General features: G+C 46.5%; 1 protein-coding gene across 1 annotated transcript; it reads right to left on the bottom strand.

Moving 5' to 3' along the window:
- Positions 1–10,973: 10,973 nt before the first annotated feature.
- On the bottom strand, positions 10,974–18,387 carry DUSP7 (dual specificity phosphatase 7). The gene is made up of 3 exons (XM_015874465.2): positions 17,815–18,387; positions 15,654–16,082; positions 10,974–13,432 (listed from the first exon to the last, which is right to left on the bottom strand). The coding sequence occupies exons 1-3, from the start codon at positions 18,224–18,226 to the stop codon at positions 13,125–13,127; spliced, it is 1,149 nt and encodes a 382-aa protein (XP_015729951.1). The 5' UTR covers positions 18,227–18,387; the 3' UTR covers positions 10,974–13,124.
- Positions 18,388–18,436: the final 49 nt, after the last annotated feature.

Below are 18,436 nucleotides of genomic sequence, written 5' to 3'. Positions count from 1 at the left end.
GATCAGCACTCCTAGGTCTATTTGTTTCACAGTCTTCCAGCCTCCCTGCCGCAAGTCTGCCCCAAGAGTGGCTGTTGTGGTCAAAGCACAGCACCCAGCACTTGGGCTTGTTGAACTTCATCCCATTGCCCTCATCCCATGGATTCAGCCTGTCCAGGTCATTCAGATGGGTGTAGCTTTTTGGCATCCTTCCAAAAGGAGTTAAAAATAGTAAGATGCTCCAAAGCATCTCTTCCAAATAAACCAATAGTAATAAAAACAGACATGATCTTCATAACCCATCAATACTGACCTTAATTAAACATTTTGCTCTTTGCAGTTGGATGGCAAAACTAGTTGCAGAATTTGGATTTAGCTCCATTCTCAGTTCACCTACTAGCCATGAACGAACTTCAGCTTTGATGACTGTTCACTAATGCAGTGTATGTTCTATGTGAACATGTTTAATAGATAATTCACAAACAGTTCCTTTGGTCAACAAATCACATAACTTCCAAACTGAAAAAATCATCTGAATTACCTACTGGATTTGTATTCCTCTTGGAGACACCCTTAAGGGATCTGCTTTTCTAGGCACTGCTTATAGAACATCATAGCATTGGTTTGGGGAAACTTCCACAGTTGCTTTTTAATAATCTAGGCCACATTTCTCTAATTTTAAGCATGAAAGTTAGGCAAAGAGTTCCCAAATTTACCGACTCACATTTCACAAACACTGCTGAGAATAAGCTATTAACATCCCCATTAAACTCTCAGACAGGGCTGCACACACAGCCAGAAGCTCTATGTGCTGATTTCCCCTTGAATTCTTTTTAGCTTTTTCACCCCCGCAGGCTTCATTTAGCTCCACTGGACATAAACACAACAATTAAACATTTCCCTTTCTAGTTCCTCACACCAACTGATAGTTGATTCACAAAGTCTCCTGGTCTAGAAGGCTTTGCATTCTTAAAGGACTGTGTGCATTTTTTGGTGTGTTTTTGGTGTATCATTCTTCTTAGGTCAAGCCTGGTGTGATCTTTTCTCCTGGGACTAACTCAAAGAGTCTGAAACCTTCTAAGAAACAGAAGGGGTTCTGGACACCACCTCTACTTCACAAACTCAGTCTAAGACAAAGTCTGTAAAGCTTCTGAAAGAACAAGTAGCAACCAGCTCAGAGTTGGGCAATAAATAAAACAACAAGCACCAATTGAACTAAGCGCCTCAAAAGAGGATAGATAGTGAAAAGCCAAACAAGTCCAAACCTGCAAGGACAGGATGGGATTTTCTGGGAACTTGCAACACCACCTTCAGGGTGGAGATGAACAACCAGTGTCCGTGCCTTGTTGCATTGTAGTCATGTGCCTGGTTACCAGGTTGCGCTACAACAACAGCTTCACATGAATGTATGGGTAAAGAACCTCACACGCCCCTGCAAAAGTAATTAATTTCTCACAAACACGCACATGCTCTCGTCTTGCTTGCAAATTAAACACATAGAGGCAACTGCAGGCTTTGCGTATGGTGTTGTGATTCATGTAAGATAGAAGATAATTCATCAGTCTTGCAGATTGTCCAAAAAGGGTTATAAAAACAACTGTCTTGAGAGAATTTCCCACCACAAACAGTTCCAGCACAGTCCACCCTATGCACATGAAAGGTAAGAAGGAAGGACAGGCTGAGAGTCTGACTGCTACAGGCTCCAGTTCCAGGTTTAGGTAGGAGAAAGGAACAACTCCAGACCTCTGACAACCCACTTCAGCTAAGAAGAAAAGACTTGTCATCTTTTGTATTTTCACCAGTCTCCTTGCAATGTTAAATGCCAAACAGTAATACCCATTAGCACGTCTACTTCAGAAAAAAATAAGAAACCACACAGCCCTTTTTCTTCTCTTCATGTAGTGTTTTAACCAAAACCAAGTGAAGAAATCAAAAAGCACTCCATCTGTAGTTTCAATCAGTACAAGAGCAACATGAAATACAGCTTTTGAAGCCCCTTTGTCCCTGTCCTTTTTCAGGCTCATCCTCCAGAGACACAAAGTAAAATCTGCCTCATCCCTTCTGCTGAAGTTGAGATCAAACAGCAGCCTTAGAACATCTAAAGTTACAACTAAGACTACTCTTAGCAAAAGATGATCTTTCCCTCACCAGATACTAAAGCTAACATTTTCCTTCCTATTTGTATCCAGCCATGTACTTATAAGATTAGCCTAAAACTGGGACAGTTTCCTCAGTCTTCTTTCACTCTTACCACAGCCTGATTCCTGGGAATCTGATCCTATCTTCCACAGAGGTTACTCCCTATTGATAGGAAATAACTAGTATACGTGGGCAGGAAGCAGCAACAACAGATTATGAGGATTAAGAGAGAGTCCTCCTTGTGACATATCTCTACAGTAGATCAAGAGACTCAGCAGGCCCATTTGATCAACAGGAACATTAGGAAACCATCTTACTCTTGCTCTCCCAAACAGTGTCTCATCCTACTATAGCATGGTTTAAAGTAGCACACAGGGGCTTTGAAGAGATAAGTTGCTCTGGCCCGCCCAGCTACATCCATGTCACCCTCTTCTCCTTTAAGCAGAAGCACATTCCTTACACAGCAATGAGAGATGACAGATCAAACAAAGGAAACACTTTTGGAAATTGTGCCTTGCCCTAGCGTTACTCAGAAAAATGCGAGGCAGGTTTAATGACCTGAGGAATAGCTTTCCATCACCTAAGGAAGCTGTTAATTTCAGCAGCCAGTGGTGGTGAAGAACAAGAACTCCAGGACGCTTGCTTAGCAAAAGTTTCTCTCCCTGCTTTGTTTGTCCTACAGTACGTTGCCCATGCATTTCAATGTTCTTTCAAGAACAGACATACAATAACTTCAAGAATTTTCCTCCTCCAGCCATGTACTTAGGCATCTTTCTTCTCCAAACAGAGAAAGAGAGAGAGGACAAGTTCCAGCCACCATAAAACTTCCTCACAAGCATGCAGCCACAGTCAACCACACATGGCTTATTCTAGAACAGAGTCTTGGAGTCATAGAATGCTTTGAGTTGGAAGGGACCTGTAAGGGTCACCTCGTCCAACTCCCATGCAATGAAGAGGGACAACTACAGCTAGATCAGTTTGCTCACAAGAGCAGAAGAATCAGAGCCACTAGGCTGGACCAAGCTCCATCCTGCTCTGTCTCCAACAGCTGATAGTAGCACCTGGGAAAGTAAGAATAGAGCAACAGCATGGCTGTTTCATAACAAACTTTCTACCAGGCTCCAGCTATTTGCAGCTCCAAGAGTTTTTCAGCCAGGGACTGTGCATTGGTAATTCATAGCCCTCAAAGGATTTTGTTTTTATTAGTTATTCCAGTCTTACCCTAACCTGCATAAACTGCTGCTCACTACAGATTTACGTGGTGAATTTATATGGTTTGTTCTCAGGGTGAATTGTTTTCACGTGAATTAACTGGCTGGTGGTTTTGGGTTTTGCTGCTACTCAAACCTTCTTCCTATAGCCCAGTTCATTTTGCTTCTAAGATCTTATCACCAAGTGACATTATCTTGTTTTAATCTAAGAGAAAGTGAAGCGGGCTTAAGATTGCTCCCTATCCCTTCTGGATTGTTTTTCTCAGCATCCTATGCCACAACCCCACCACCCAACATTACACAGACTTACTACTCTTATTCACTGTAGCTTGTGTTTTTTTGCTGCTCTGATTAGCAAGCAGTGTACTTCAGCTGCCTTTTAGTCCTCTTTACCACCAACAGACCCACTCAACAGCTCTGGCCTTTGACAGGCCCTTGTCACTGCTGACTGATGTCAATTCTCCATCAGTAAAGCTGGCTCATCACCTTTCAATCTTTGTTTCCCATCTTTCAGCTTACTATTTACCCATTAGAGACACAGCTGTGATATCTCAAAATCTTAAGAGCATAATAGAAATTCTGGCTTGCCATGGGTAGCTGGATCCTAGAGTGTTTTCCCAGTCTATTCTCACCTTACTTCTCTGCTTGCAGGCCTCAGCTACACCACCCATGAAGGGTCCCAGCATAGGGTGCCTATGCCAGTGAGAGAAGAACAGCTGCACCCAAGGCACAGTGCAGTCATAGTATTTGGTACAGACTGACACAATGCAATGGCAGCAACCAGACACCAAGGCTTCTCTCCTCTGACTGAGCATCCTCAGCTCTCCTGAACTCAAGCTACTGCAAGAAAATAGCGAAGCTTAGCTGATCCTTTTTTTCTCCCTTTCCTCTCTGCAGGAGCCTCAACACATCCCTACAGAAAGTCTACCAGGATTTCTTCCTGCAACACCTGGGGCTTGGAGCAGCCACAGAGTGAGCTGTCATCATACAGCAACACAGCTCACTCCCAAGACCTGAAATTATCCAAAGAAAAAAGAAAAGGCGTCTCTTCTCAGCATTCTTTCCCAGGGTACTATTCCTCAGTACCGCAGAGATGAACAAAGCACAGCCTTTTTGCCCTAGTGACAATATGCCTTCCTGATACCTACATCCCACTCCCATTGTTCAGGAGGAGTCTTGACCTCCCAGCCACATCATGCTTTTGTGTCCTTCAAAATCCTCCAGCCCAGAGCTACCCACATTTCACCACTCAGAGAACAGCCCCAGGGAAAAGCATCTTCCTCTTATTTCACAAGGAAGGGCTGATTGCTACATGTAACGTAATGATATTAAGTGAACAAGCTGGACACTGAAAAGCAAAATCAGTTCTCACAAAGGCTGGCTAGCAATGAGTGGTTAAAGACAGGTAATGAGTGGGCGGCATTTGTCAGCTTCATAATGTAGCTTATAATTCGTTTATTACCCTTGCTACTGCTTTCGCTGCAGTTGGAATGCAATTAAACATTACCTGTGAGTCTCACTGAGCTTCTGCCATGCCTGACCCGATACAAACATCCCTGGGCTTCTGCTGTACAGGCGGTTGCATTGGATACATAGTGGATTGCATTGGATACATAGTGAATACACAGTTGCATTGGATACATTACAAAGCCAATTAAAAAAACAAACAAACAAACAAACAAAAAACCATCCCAACAAAGGAAAGTGAAGATCTCCTGAGACAAAAGCAATTCCACCTTCACAGGCTCACAGAATTTTTGGAGACTGCAGATGACCAACCCTCATCTAGTTTTATTCATAGTTATTTCAGAATGGCAACATCTGGGAGTTACTTTGGACTGCCAGACATTAAAGCTTGGTTTTTAACACTGAGGCAGGGAGAATGTTCCCCCATGCATCTTCATCTATTGGTGACCATACACACACACACACACACACATTTATTATAACTATTTGTTACAACTATTGTCTTTTTTTTTCTTCCCCCTCTTCCTTTTCTCTTAGGAGTTCTATCACAACTCATGAGTTCTACTTTGCTTTTTTCAGTTCTCTCCATTCCACGGGGAAGGGAGGGAGGGAGCAAACAACTGTGTGGTGCTTGGCTGTCAACTACTTTCCCCTCACCAGGCAACAGTGTTCCCCATTTAATGCACTGAGCCTTTCATTCAGGCTGAGGGTGGTCACTGCCCTTGTTAACCAAAGGCTGGCATGAACATCAGAAGCTTTCCTGGTGTTCCATGTACAACCAAGAAGCACTTTCCACAAAATAGATGTGCCCCTCCTGAGAGAATCTGTCCTTCCCATCTGGAAGGGGCCCAGCTAGTCCAGTCTACAGAATGAGGCTGTATGCACCAGACTGATACTGCTGCTCTAGGAGTAGCATCAAGAGGCAACAAGTTGGGGATTTCCTGGCTCCTGTTGGTTTAAGCCACAGACAGGCAGTGGTGCTCCTGTCCTGTTCACTGAAAATTCTCTCTCAGTGGTAGCACTAGCTCAGTATGAAGTGGTAGCACTAGAACAGTGGCAGAAAACAGCTTCAAACATGACCAGATTTGTTTTGTTAAGAAAACTGACAGCTGTAAGTCTTACTACACACATGCATATGCACTTCTCTCCACTTCTACATGATTTAAAGCTAGACCAGGAATTTTTCTAGAATGCCCTCAGCAGATGCCAGCACCAGCAAGTTGGCTGTTGTGCTTTTTCAGACGACAGCTTTTGTGCAGAACAGTTTGGCAGCTTATTGGCCTGACACCTCTCAACCGTACTGCAGGACCCACCAGGCACACCTGAGTCAGTGTAGAATCACCCCTTTCCTAACACACAACAACACTCCAGCCCCTCCCCGAACAAACTTCAGTCCTTCCATTTGCAAAGAAATACATGCTACAGAAACATAAATAAAATCAGCAACAAATTTCAGCACTGAACTGCACTCTCAGTGCATGTTTGGGCACAAGCTAGCACCCACAGAAGTCAGCAAAAGTTGTGAAAGAGAAAACACCTCCCACACAAAGGAGAGACAGAGGAAGCAGTCAGAGCTGTGAGACAGATAAGCTGCCTTTTAGAGCAGCCTTGGACTGTCCTCTAGCAGGAGGAAGCTGTCCAATAAGAGAGAAAGCTATTTGAAGAACAAATTAATAGTGAAAATTCTTGTTTAATAAGCAAATAAATTGCCTTACCCAAACATCTCTCAGCTTTCTGCCAAATCAACACATGATCAAGGCCTGGCTGCATGAACTTCTTGTGCAGGGTCACTTGAAGACAACAGCCTGGATAGGAGTAGAAGGAAGGTGATGAACGGTGAAAAGAACACAGACAGAACTGACGGCAGAGCTGATCATTGTGCTGTTTAAGGAGACAACTCTCTCTGGACAAAGCAACCAGAATCCCTTCAAACTCACATCCAGCATCCTGCTTCAAGCAGCTTTAAGAGAACCTTGCTTTGGCTTTCAGGAGCAATCTTGCAACAACTGTTGCCTGCTCCAAGCGGCAGGACATCAGCCATTCAGGGATAGGAAAGAGAATTTTAGAGCAAGAACAAAACTGCTCCACTGGAGAGGAACAGCCAAATTATGTGGCTCTGAATTGGACACCTCTAAGGGAGGCAGGAACAGACACCACAAGAGAGGCCACAAGAATCTCTCTCACTTGAAAATCTCCAATACAGAAAAATACTGTCTTGCTATGGGGTCTCATCTACTATTCAACCTTAGAGCTGTTTTGTGCTAGCAGAAGGCTTTCATAAACACTGGATGAGTAACCAGGGTCTCACCAACACACCAGTATGGTCCCTTCCATTTTGTACAGGGTTTATCATACCTCTTTTCCCAGGAGGAAGAAAGAAAAACAAAAACAAGACAAAACCACAAGCGAAACTGCAGCCCTCCTTACAAGAAAAGAAGAGGGGAAGAAAAAAGACAATACAACCAGAAACAAAGAGTGAACTTCATAAAAGCAGAACTTCAATTTATGTAGAGTTTGCCCTTGAGGCAGATACTGAAGAGGAGAAGTACAGAATGTCTGAATGCTGAGATTTATTTATTTTTTTTCCTACCAAAAAGCAGAGAGAAACCCCAGCAAATGACTTTACATAAGCCAGATGTTTCTCCGGGGGGGGGAAAAATAAAGTAGGAAAATAAATCTGTCTGGATTCCTCTTCTTCTACTTGGACTTGGTTCCCTTACCAGCTACTTTTTAAGGGCTTTACATGTTTTTGGATTCCTTGTGCCACAGAGCAGCCATGATCATCTTCCCTGTGATGCATTTGGTCTCCATTTCCAACAGGCCCTGATATTTAAGAGAAAGCCCAGACTACAGCCTCCTGCAGAAGGACTCCAGATTCATAGGAACAGCTGCAGGTGAGAATATTTCAAATCCTAATTATTTGGAGCAACAAAAAGCAGCAAAGAAGCAAAAAAGGATAATGCAAAACATGTGCAGTTTTAGCAGTGACCACCAACAACCAGAGCAGAATAGAAATAATGAATAGAGAGTGTTGGTGATCTCACCTTACACCATGCGGAGATGGGGGCCACAGATGCTGAGTGTCAGCAGTCTGGGTGTCTGCACCTGCCCTGTGATTAATTTCCAACCAGTAATTAATCACCAACCACCGACTGTCCATCAAAGCAGAACCACAGCTTCCGTTCTGAGTTCCCAGACCAGTGACACAATCAAGATACAGTTGAGCAGGGCAGCCCAGAGACACAACAAACTCACAGGTCAACTGCAAGTGGCTTGCCATCTCCAGCTGCTCCACCAGTGCCATCAAGGCTGCCAATATCTGCCACAGACACCACAGGCAAAGGTGTTCAGCTGCCACCAGCTGCTGAAGAACAACTTCTGGTCAAGTTCTCCCATGCATCCTTTGCAAGATTCAGCTGTGCGTTTGTGGCCACTGCAACAGTCATCAGCAGGCACATCAGGCATTCCCAGACCACCAGCCAGGGTTCCCCATGTGTTACCTAGGCAGCAAAACGTGCACAGGGATGAGTAGATCCTTGAGGTGTTTTGAAGAGGGAAAGGGTGAAAGCAGGTACACAGCCAGATTATTAAAAGGATACAGTGCTTATCAAGGTATTTCCACCATGCTCCAATCTCTCCTATCTAAGGAAGAGGCTTTTGTCCCACCACTCCAGAACCATGGGGGGTGACAGACATGACAGAGAGGGGTATGCACAAAACGGCTGCCCCTTCCCAGGCTGAGGGACAGGACAAACAGGGCCCAGAGGCTGCTTCTGACTCTCCCAACCTTCTGGACATTCTATCTCCCTTCCCCATCCCATTAAGTTCAACCAACCAAGCATTCTGACCTGAAACACTAGTACTAGAAATATTTGAGAAGGCACAGGGACAACTGACTTGACATCCAGAGGAAATCCCACTTACATATTTCCTAAGAAGCCCAGAACATAACTGTCAGAGACTGAGCTGATCAGTTGTAAACACACAGATGCATTGATGAAACAAACTATTTACATGATGTTACAACACTACACATGCTGGATTTTCTCATACAGAGGATAGAAAAATGAAAACCACCATCAAAAGTAACTTTTTTTGAGAGATCAGCCTCTGCATCCATGTGGTAGCAGGAAGAGTGTGATTCCCTATTTGCATCTTTGGGTGGCAAAAAAGGAGGCAAGATGTGAAGTCTGACTTGCATCTCATTTGAATTGCATTGGATACCACATCAAGAACTAAGCACCTAGGAGAGGGATAAAAGTAGACAAGAGAGGAAAAGCAAGATACAACTAACTCTGAAGCGCTAAGTTTGTGTGCTTGCCTGGGATTCTAGTGCTGCAGAGTCCTCCCCATCTTCATTCTGCAGTTGTTCAGAGCACAACACCCCTGCTTATGCCCTGTCAGTGGAAACATAAATAAGCCTTGCTGCACTGCACAGAGAACATGCTCTTTTTACTTTCCTGTTTCACATGTAGTTACCCTCATGCTCAGTATGTACTTGCTCTCATTGCCCTTCCCTCTCTGGCTAGAGTGAGAAGCCAGCTCTGCCAATGAGCACGGAAGGAGACAGACTAGGATGGACTATGCAAAAGCCTATGGGAAGCATTTTGAAGTAGCTTCTTAAAACTTTTGCCCTTAATGGAAATGGAGACATTTTTCGTAAGCACCAAGCTGCAGTCCTTGTTCAAGAGAGAAGTCAAGGGGGTCCAATGAGGCGGGGGGGGGGGGGGAAAGAAATTCCCACATTTGCTAAGGGCTTATGGCACCACATACAAAAACCCAGTAACAGATCTTGCAGCCAGAGCAGGAGCCTGGTTTTGTAGAGCAGAGTACCACACAGCATCTTGCTCTGCAATCAAGGGGTTAACCAAGAAGCTTCACTCAATTGCATGTGGGAAGCAGTATCTCCTTGCCAAATTCCACCAATCTGAACATAACCAGCTTTCTCACTCAGCCCTTGCTCCTACGCTTAGCTAGTGCTTATGCCCACCTCTGCAAGAGAGTGCAGACAAACCCCACACTCTGTTCCCTCACGTAAGGCTTTTTCCAGCATTGACCCTTTCCTAATGTCAGCTTGTCTCCTCACTGAATTACTCTGACAAGACGAGGGGTCTCCAAGGAAATATCCCAAGTAAGGAAGCCAAGACAGGTAAAACAATGATGGCTGAGGACCAGGCAGGCATGCTGCTCCCTGAAAGCTTGGAAAATGCTCCAATTACAGGAGAAAACCTAAAGGTCTTCTTTTCCCCACATAACAGGTAGATATTTTCATTTTCGGAGACACAAACAAGATTCTAATCAATATATAGATTCCCACCACGCAGTCAAGAAGTAAAAAAATTCTCACTGTGCACACTCCACTCCCTAAGCTTCTGCAATGGCCCAAGCTCCTTATGGAATAAAACTAAAGATCTTTTGTGCTCAGACTCCAGCATTAGAAGAACAAATACCCACAAAGCCGAGGAATCGAACAATTAAATAGATAGTAATTTTATTTCTTGCTGTTTGGATCAGAAAAAGGAATGATGGAAAGGAAAAAAATTTATACATATACTCTTTTGTCCTGAGCTAGGACAATGGACTCAGCATTCAGTTCTTGCCTGTCTGTTTCCAGGTGAGCTGCAAATGGCAAGCATTTCCTAAACCATTCTTAATAGCCCATTTGCACCAGCACTCAGGAAAAAATAAGATGGCTCTGCTAACATTCAGGACAGTAAGTCCTGCTCTGTTGTGAACAGAGCCACAGGACCAAGTCACCAGTTGCCTGCAAGGCAACAACTATTTGCTCTCCTACAAAAAGAAAATCTTTTACTACAGCAGTTGTGAGCAAAGCTTTGCTATACCTTCACAGGCCATGCTTAACAGCAAAATTCTTTATCTATTTATTTTTGGCACAGAGAAATGGTTGGGGTCAAGGCCAGTCCCATTCTCAAGCTGTTCTTTGTTCCCTGCTTTATCCAGTACCCCCCTCCCTCACCTCATCCTCCCATGTACCCCTCTCCATTTTACCACAGTTCTCAAAAATTAAACTGTGCATGAAACCAAACTCCACACTTGAACATCTCCCAGCAAATGCTCTTCACGGTCAAAGAAAACTAATCAACCACTAAAAAACAGGGATAGGAGAACAGCATGCCCTTATATGGACAGAGGCTAGACAAGCATCTGACAAACATCAATTTTAAAGAAAAAATAATATTTATTTGTAATATAAACAAAGTCCCAATATTGGATCAGTATATATGGGGTCACTAGTTTTCCTTCATAACTCACAAGGCAGAACCATTCCTCACTAACAAGCTCCATTTGTACTAATCAGAAGATTCTTTTTTTTTTTTTTCTTTTAAAGAAAAAAGACAACTAACAGCACAAGGAAGCCTTTACAAACCAGCTTAGCTGTAACACAATACAGATGCACTGTCAAAAAATCCCTGAAAAAGTAAATTCCTCGATGAGGTAAGATGAAATTCAGATATTCTCAGTTTGCTCACTCACAACCATACTCACATTCATGCTCTCTCCTACTGACCCATGACCCCAACGTTGTTACTAACAAAACCTAATGAACAGGCAAACAAAAAACAACCAGAAAACAAGAAAAGAAGCTCATTCCAACATTCTGGTAACACCTTTAACAAAAAGAACTTTTTCAGGATGTGACAGCATCAAACATTCCTCCAGACGGAGGTTTTGTTTTTTGTTGTTTTTTTTTTTTTAATTTTTATTTTTCTTGAAAAATGTACAAAAAAATTGGATACTTAGAAAAAAATCCGTGGCTTTTTTTTTTTTTTTTTTTTTTTTTTCTTCAGTTACATGAGAGTTAAAGCCAGGGAAGAGTGGCCTTCCCAGAGTGGCCAGGGAAGGGGGGAGAAAGGAAGGACTACATTGCAGCCAATAAAGAAATCTCCAAATCCATTCTGCTCTCCTCCCAGAGATTATTACCACTTCCTCCCCCTCCCGGCTCGGTATAAGGTGTTTGCCAAACACTAGCCAAAAATATAAACAAGTCTTCTCAGAATAGAAGGCACAGCATAAAGTTATTTGAAAGAGGAAGAAAAAATAAAAATCAGAACCTCTGTTGAAAGCTCCAGTCATCTCAGAATTTGCCAGTTATTATATATATACTCATATATATATATATATATATATAAAAAATTCTGTTACAACACTCTTGTCATCACTTCACTTCCACATCTCTCCACTCCTCTTGCACACTCAGCGTGTGCCAATTCAGTCCCATTCTGCTGTGCAACCCCCGCTCTGCTCTAGGCTCGTGCCATGTCATCCAACTCCCCAGACATGTGCACACGTGGAAAAGACTCGACCATGCACCAGGAATGCCAACATCACACCTCCTTTCTGTTCTCAAAAAGCTGGAATGACTTCAGGCCAGCTGGATGACTTTAAACCAGTCAACAGACAGCAGAAAACAAAGCTGGGCTCAGACATGCTTCTACCAACTCTGGTGGCTACAAAGTTTTCCTTCTGGGCAATAGCAGTGTTTTGGCAGGGGTAGCATTAAAACAAGCTTGCAGCTTAGTCACCTTGGCTGAATCAGTGCAGAGATTGTGATTGCGAATGCAGGAGTGGTGAAGGGGTTGCGCTTAAGCCCAATTGGCCTTCCACACATCACAAAGCTTCCTACCAGATGCTAACAACAACAGCAGCAGCAGCACGTATCTCTCTATGGAGTACCCAGTAATATGCCAGGACATACCAAGGCTTCACAAAGTGTGCAAAATGCATTTGGTCAATATAAACATTTGATTAAAAAAATAATAAATGATCAGACAAGAAACAGAATAAAATACTGGTTTTGCAACCTCGTCTGTACAAACAGTCAGGAACTTACATATTTAAAAAGAGTTTGAACCCAAAGCTTGAGTAAGATCTACTTTTTTTTTCCTTTAAATCTAAAAAGTAAACTTGGATTTTAAAACAGTCTTGGCCCAACACTTTTTGTTCAAGGTTTCCAAGTGCATAAATCTCCTCACTTTCCACAGCAAGCCAACCCCTGGTAGCTCTTCACACGTGCGTGCTCTGACGGTCCCAATATACCCAGGAAATGAGTTATTGCTGGTAACAGCTGCATTCAAAATGCTTTAACATCGCCCATGTTAGATACGCCCTGTAAAAAGGCTACCTATTCAAACCACTTTCATTGGGATACTAATGAACAGCATTAGCCTTCTTAAAGCAGCAACGTGACACATCTGCCCAGAGAAGCTAGTCCTCCCAGAGCTGGCTGGCAAGACAGATTTTTGTAAGAGTTGAAATGCTCAAGAGAAGCAATTTGATGCCCAAGTTTCCAACCAGATGGCGTCTTCTTCATGTGGACTCCAGCGTGTTCAGCTGAAACAGGTTGTGGTTGGTGGGGGTGGTAAAGTAGAGCTGTTCACTGGGTGAGCGGTTGTCACATGGGCTGTTAAGTCCCAGAGTCCTCTCAAAGTCCAGCAGTTGGCCCATGAAGTTAAAGTTTGGGGAGATGTTGGATTTTTTCCTTTTCACAAAGTCATAGGCATCATTAAGGGACAAGTTGAGTTTTTGCATCAAGTAGGCGACGGTGACTGTTACAGACCGGCTGATGCCAGCAAGGCAGTGAACAAGGATCCCACACTTCTTGGAACGGGCCTCATCTGAAACAAGACAAGGGGAAGTGTATTATTCCACACCAAGAAAGCAAAGCTTTGGAGCAGGGCCAGGTGACAGCTGCATACTCAAAGGACCAGGATGACTGCCAGAACTGGATCCTCTGCTCCCACTGACACCATCTCACATCCCTTTGACACCTCATCCCTTCTGAAAGAACTACTGGGAGATTCCCACTATGCAGCAACATGACATGGTCCCACTTGACACAGCAAGACCACGCATCTCAGACACTGAAGGAGGGCTGATCAAGCTTGGCACACATCCCTTTCCCAGAGAGCATCAGTACCCTCTAAAGGCAGACAGCAGGGAGATGCTGGGCATAGCACAACCACCACCAAAGCAACATCTAGCCGCACACAACATGGAAGCATGGCCCAGCACCATGCGAACAACTCTCCTTTGCTATTTTCATCCTTCCACTACAAAGTTATTTGAATGCAGTCAAAGACAAGTGAAGCCAAGCCTGCAGTGCAGGAACTTCCCTTATTGTGCAATCCTTTTTAGGACTGAAAGAAGTACACTTCACTACAAACAAATGCTTGTGTTGGAGACGATTCTCAGAACGAATGGCAGCAGGGAGTAGGAATGCAGGCTGTACCAAAAAATTGCAAGAGAGCAGAAACAACATTTACCCTTCTTGGCCACTGATTGAAAAGCACACACATACTCATTGTCTCTCTCAGAGCCAGAACAGCATGACCCCTTTATGAATTGACATCTTGGTGCTAAAAGAGGGACACACCGCTGAGCATACTGAGTGCATACAAGTACACAGCTTCACTTACTTCTGGGCAGCTATATTCGCAATCTGTTGCTTGACAGAGTTTGGCAGGGAGGGAGAAGGTGGCAAGAGAAAGGGTCCCCAGGCAAAGCCAGCTGTAGAGACACTCTGGCACCATCAACGTGGGGGAATGCAAAGAAGCTGCAGGCAAAGTGAAATCCATACCCAAGCCACAACAGGACCCTGTCCCAGCCTCTAAAACCAGGCAGGGATTTCCAGTGCTGTGAGCAATCACCCCCCAGCACATCCAGCCCTCCTGCCACTCTCTCCCTACTCCATGTTCTTCCAAGACATTTTTGCTTTTCATCTGACTTGTGCTGCATTTCTTGGTGTTCAATTTTTAGAGTGAGGTAATCCTTCATTTCCTGCTATTAAATGGAAAGCATGAGCACTGTGTTCACAGGGACACTGCCTGACCGGAGCAGACAGCTCCCAGAAGCCACATGCCAGCAGGGACCCTGTGAGCCACCCAAGAAGTTTAATAATGGGTTCTGCATGGGAAGTACAGACAGATCATCAGACAGATCCCTGACACAGGCAAAGGTGCCCCTTGCCCATACCTACCCCCACTATACTTTCAACCAAATAAGAAGCCATCAAGCTTTTAATAGTGCTAATGATGATCTGTGTCAATTTCCCAAGTAAGTCAGGACTGATGAGGTTGATAACCAACCCAACACACCATGCAGCTCTCAATGGAAGTGAGCATCTACTTTCAGCCCAACTTTTCCACAAGAAAAAGAAATAATTTTCAAAGACAGTGCTAGGGAAAAGGCATCCACCCTTGTGCCCATCTCAACACCCAGCCCAGGCTGCCTCAGAGGTTGTCTTGCACAGCACAGCACTTTTTCCAGCAGAACTCTGGAGTATAATTATAATCACTCATTGTGTTGACACTTACCTTAGGAAAAGTAACCATAAAAGGAGTTAGTTACACTAGGGAGTCTTCCAACAGGATCACAACTAGACTAGCAAGTCTTCTACTGAGAACCCTGCTCTCCTCACCCTAAGACTCTAAGCACATTCAAGAAATTGCTGGCACCACTCACAATAACAGAGCTCCCAGCAGCACTCCTTCCTGCAAGCAAAGCTGGTGCCCAGAGCTCCACGTTGCCTCAACTCAGAGATTTCACACTATAGCAAACCCCCACTGAAGAGCAAGAAGCAGCAGGGCTGCTTCCCCAGCACTGCTCACAGGAGACCTGGCTGGAGTGTTGGAGTTCCAGATGGGGAAGACTCCCTGAATCCATTCCAGCAAACGTGCACCAAAGGCATCACCCCAGCAGTGAGCCATCCAGCTGCTAAGCTATCAACAATGTCATGTCCCGGAGAGGTAAGGCCAGAGACTGGCCACAGCACTGGGAAGCTGCTTCCCACATTCCCAAGTGGTGAGCATGAGAAGAGACATTCTGCCAGCTACCTACCAATAAAAGCAATGGCCTCAGGAAAGAACTGAGAGAGGTTCTGGCTCCAATGATCTGAGATGGGGATCTGCTTGTACTTGAACTCTCCGTCGTGCTCAAACATGTTTGGCAGGTTGGGAGTCACATTCAGGATGTATTTAATGCCATATTTGCCCAGGATGTCCAAGTTGGTGGAATCTTTGGCACAGCCCAGATAGAGGTATGGAAGGATCTGGACTGGAAAGGCAGGCTGATTGCTGGGAATGGGGCTCCCATCTGACTCTGTTGCGCTGCTGGGTTCCCGGTCGGATTCACCATCCGAGCAGTCAGAGCTTATCCGCAGCCCTCCCAGGCCGAGGACAGATGCCGGGGGAGAGTTGTTGGGTGAGGAGCTGTCAAGGTTTGTCTCGCAGTGCTCTGAATATTCAGTTTGAAACTTGTTAAAGCCACCTGGGAAAGGGAAAAAGCAGAGAGAAACATGTTTTACTCTTCCGCAAAGGATGTTCTTCCACCTGAACACACATGCCTTCAAACGCCCAAAAAGCACCCAAGGGAAGGCTTCCCCCACACTCTTACTGAGCATACAAGTCCCAAGCAAAGAGAGTTTCTTACTGAGTCTGATAAATATCAACCAAATCTCAATTGCATGGGAAGAAACAAACACTGAAAACCAAAACAAATGGCAAGAGACAACCTTTTTGCATTTAGCTCCACGAGATGCCAGGTTGGGGCAGTCTAGGCAGGAGCTATTATACCACCTGGGCAGAAAAGCACAGAAGTATCTGAGTCTGAAAAGGCTAACTAAGAACAACAAACAAATATCCAGGCCATAAAAACCCATACAATAACTCAACGTCAAGAAAGGAAAAAGGCTGTATGTCCTGAAAGAGCCAGTCTCACCTCTAACTTATCACTACAAACTCATTTTGTGACAGGACAGTAGAACAGGGTCACCCTTCACCTAATCCAAAGCAGGGCTGAGGAGGGATGAAACCCTTCATGCCCAAGGCCTTTCTCCATCTCAACAGCATGGGGAAAAAGACAGTGAGAAGCAAAAACCCCCTACCAACCTGCCTCCCTCCAGGAAGCACTAAACTGTCTCGGAGCCATCAGCAGCCGACACTGACAAATGGTTTAATTAGAAAGGCCTCCTGGAAACTTTGTTAGCAGTGGGTTCAGGGTGAGAGCAGGACAGGCAGCTCCTGCCGCATCCATTCACCAACAAGCCCTCGCCCTCCTCCTCCTCCCGCGGCCGGCAGCACCGAGAAGCCATTTTGGAATTTTAATTTGAAACAGCTCTCAGTTTCCCGGGAAAAAGAAAAAAAAAAAGAGAGAGAGGGGCCGCTCAGCCCCTCGTGCCCATCGGGGAGCGCTCAGAACAACTTCAGCACTGCCCGCTGCTCCTGCAGACTGGAAGCGACGGGCTCAAGGACGGCGGGCAAGGCAGAACAACCGGCAGAGCGCACCGGGACGGGACGGGCTGCACCCACCCGCACAGACGGGCAGCAGAAGAACGGCTCTGGAGGAGGAGGGGGGAAGGGGCCCCTCACTTGGGGCCAGATTCTCGGACACCTCCGGTCACTTCGGAAGGGCGGCTCCTCTTACAAACACCCACTTTCTCTGCCCGTATCGTTGCTTCCCCCGCTCCCCGAACTGCGGGCTCCCGAGAAGAAGCGGCGTTGTGAAAGATGTGCCGACAGCGGCCTCCCCCGCCTCGGCCCAGCTGTTATTTCTTTCTCAACGCCGCCTCCCAGCGACCGGAGAGGAGCGGGACCGGCGCCAGCTGTGAAGGCCGGGGGGCGCTACGACACGGCCCCCCACCCCCAGCCACCGCGAAGGGCACGTGTACAGTACCCGGAGACCTCTCGCTTCTCCAGCGCCCTGCCGGGGACGGGCAGCCCCCTCCCAACCAATCTGCCGTTTCCGAGGGAGGGAGGAAGGCTTTTTTGGGGAAGAAGGGTCTGGGAGGCCATTTCTGGAGAGGAGGGGCACCCCAGGGCGGCGGTGGCACAGCCGGGGTCGGCCGAGGACAGCGCGGCGGGGCGGGCACGGAGGCTGCGGCCGCTGCCGGGGGATGGAGAGGGGCAGAAGGGAGCGGGGGCGATCCCAATTCCCACCATTTTGTGCGGAAGATGGAAGCGGGGAGGGGAGAAGGGACGAGACCCGTCGGCGGGGAGCTCACCTTTCAGGTAGTAGGCTTTGCAGCCGTCGTCGCGCAGCTTCTGGAGCAGCAGCCCCAGCACGGAGCCGGCGGCCCCGGCGTCCTGCCAGTCGGCGGTGGCCTCGTCGTAGAGCAGCACGGTGTCGGCCTTGCAGCGCTTGACGAAGCGCTCCTTGTCCTCGTGGTTAGGAATAATGGAGCGGATGGGCAGGTTGCCCTTCTTGAGGCGGCGGAGCATCAGGCCGGGGATGGCCAGGTTGATGGCCGTCTCGATGTGCGAGCTCTCGAACAGCTCGTGCGAGCGGCAGTCCAGCAGCAACAGCGACCGGCCGCCGCCCGACTCCAGCTCCTCCTGCAGCCACTCGGCGCTCTTGCACGGCATCGCCGCAGCCATGGGCGCCCGCGGGGAGCTCCCCCAGACCTGCGTTTTCATGGGGCTGGAAAGCAGCCCCTCCCCCCTCTCCCTTCCGCCGTGCCGGGCTCCTCGCGGCCGCGTGTACGCGCTGCCCGCGGCCCGGAGCGCAGCGGCCCCGCTGAGCGCTACGCGACGCGCCCCATCCCGGCCTCAATTAAAGCGGCGCTTCGCGGCCGGCGCTGCGTGTCACGGGCGGGAGGGGGCGGGGCCGGAACACCCCGCCCCTGG

This window comes from Coturnix japonica, chromosome 12 (genome assembly GCF_001577835.2).
Source record: "Coturnix japonica isolate 7356 chromosome 12, Coturnix japonica 2.1, whole genome shotgun sequence".
Lineage (NCBI taxonomy): Eukaryota > Metazoa > Chordata > Aves > Galliformes > Phasianidae > Coturnix > Coturnix japonica.
Note: the sequence above shows the minus strand (reverse complement) of the source record. Positions and strands in the feature narration are given on the sequence as shown.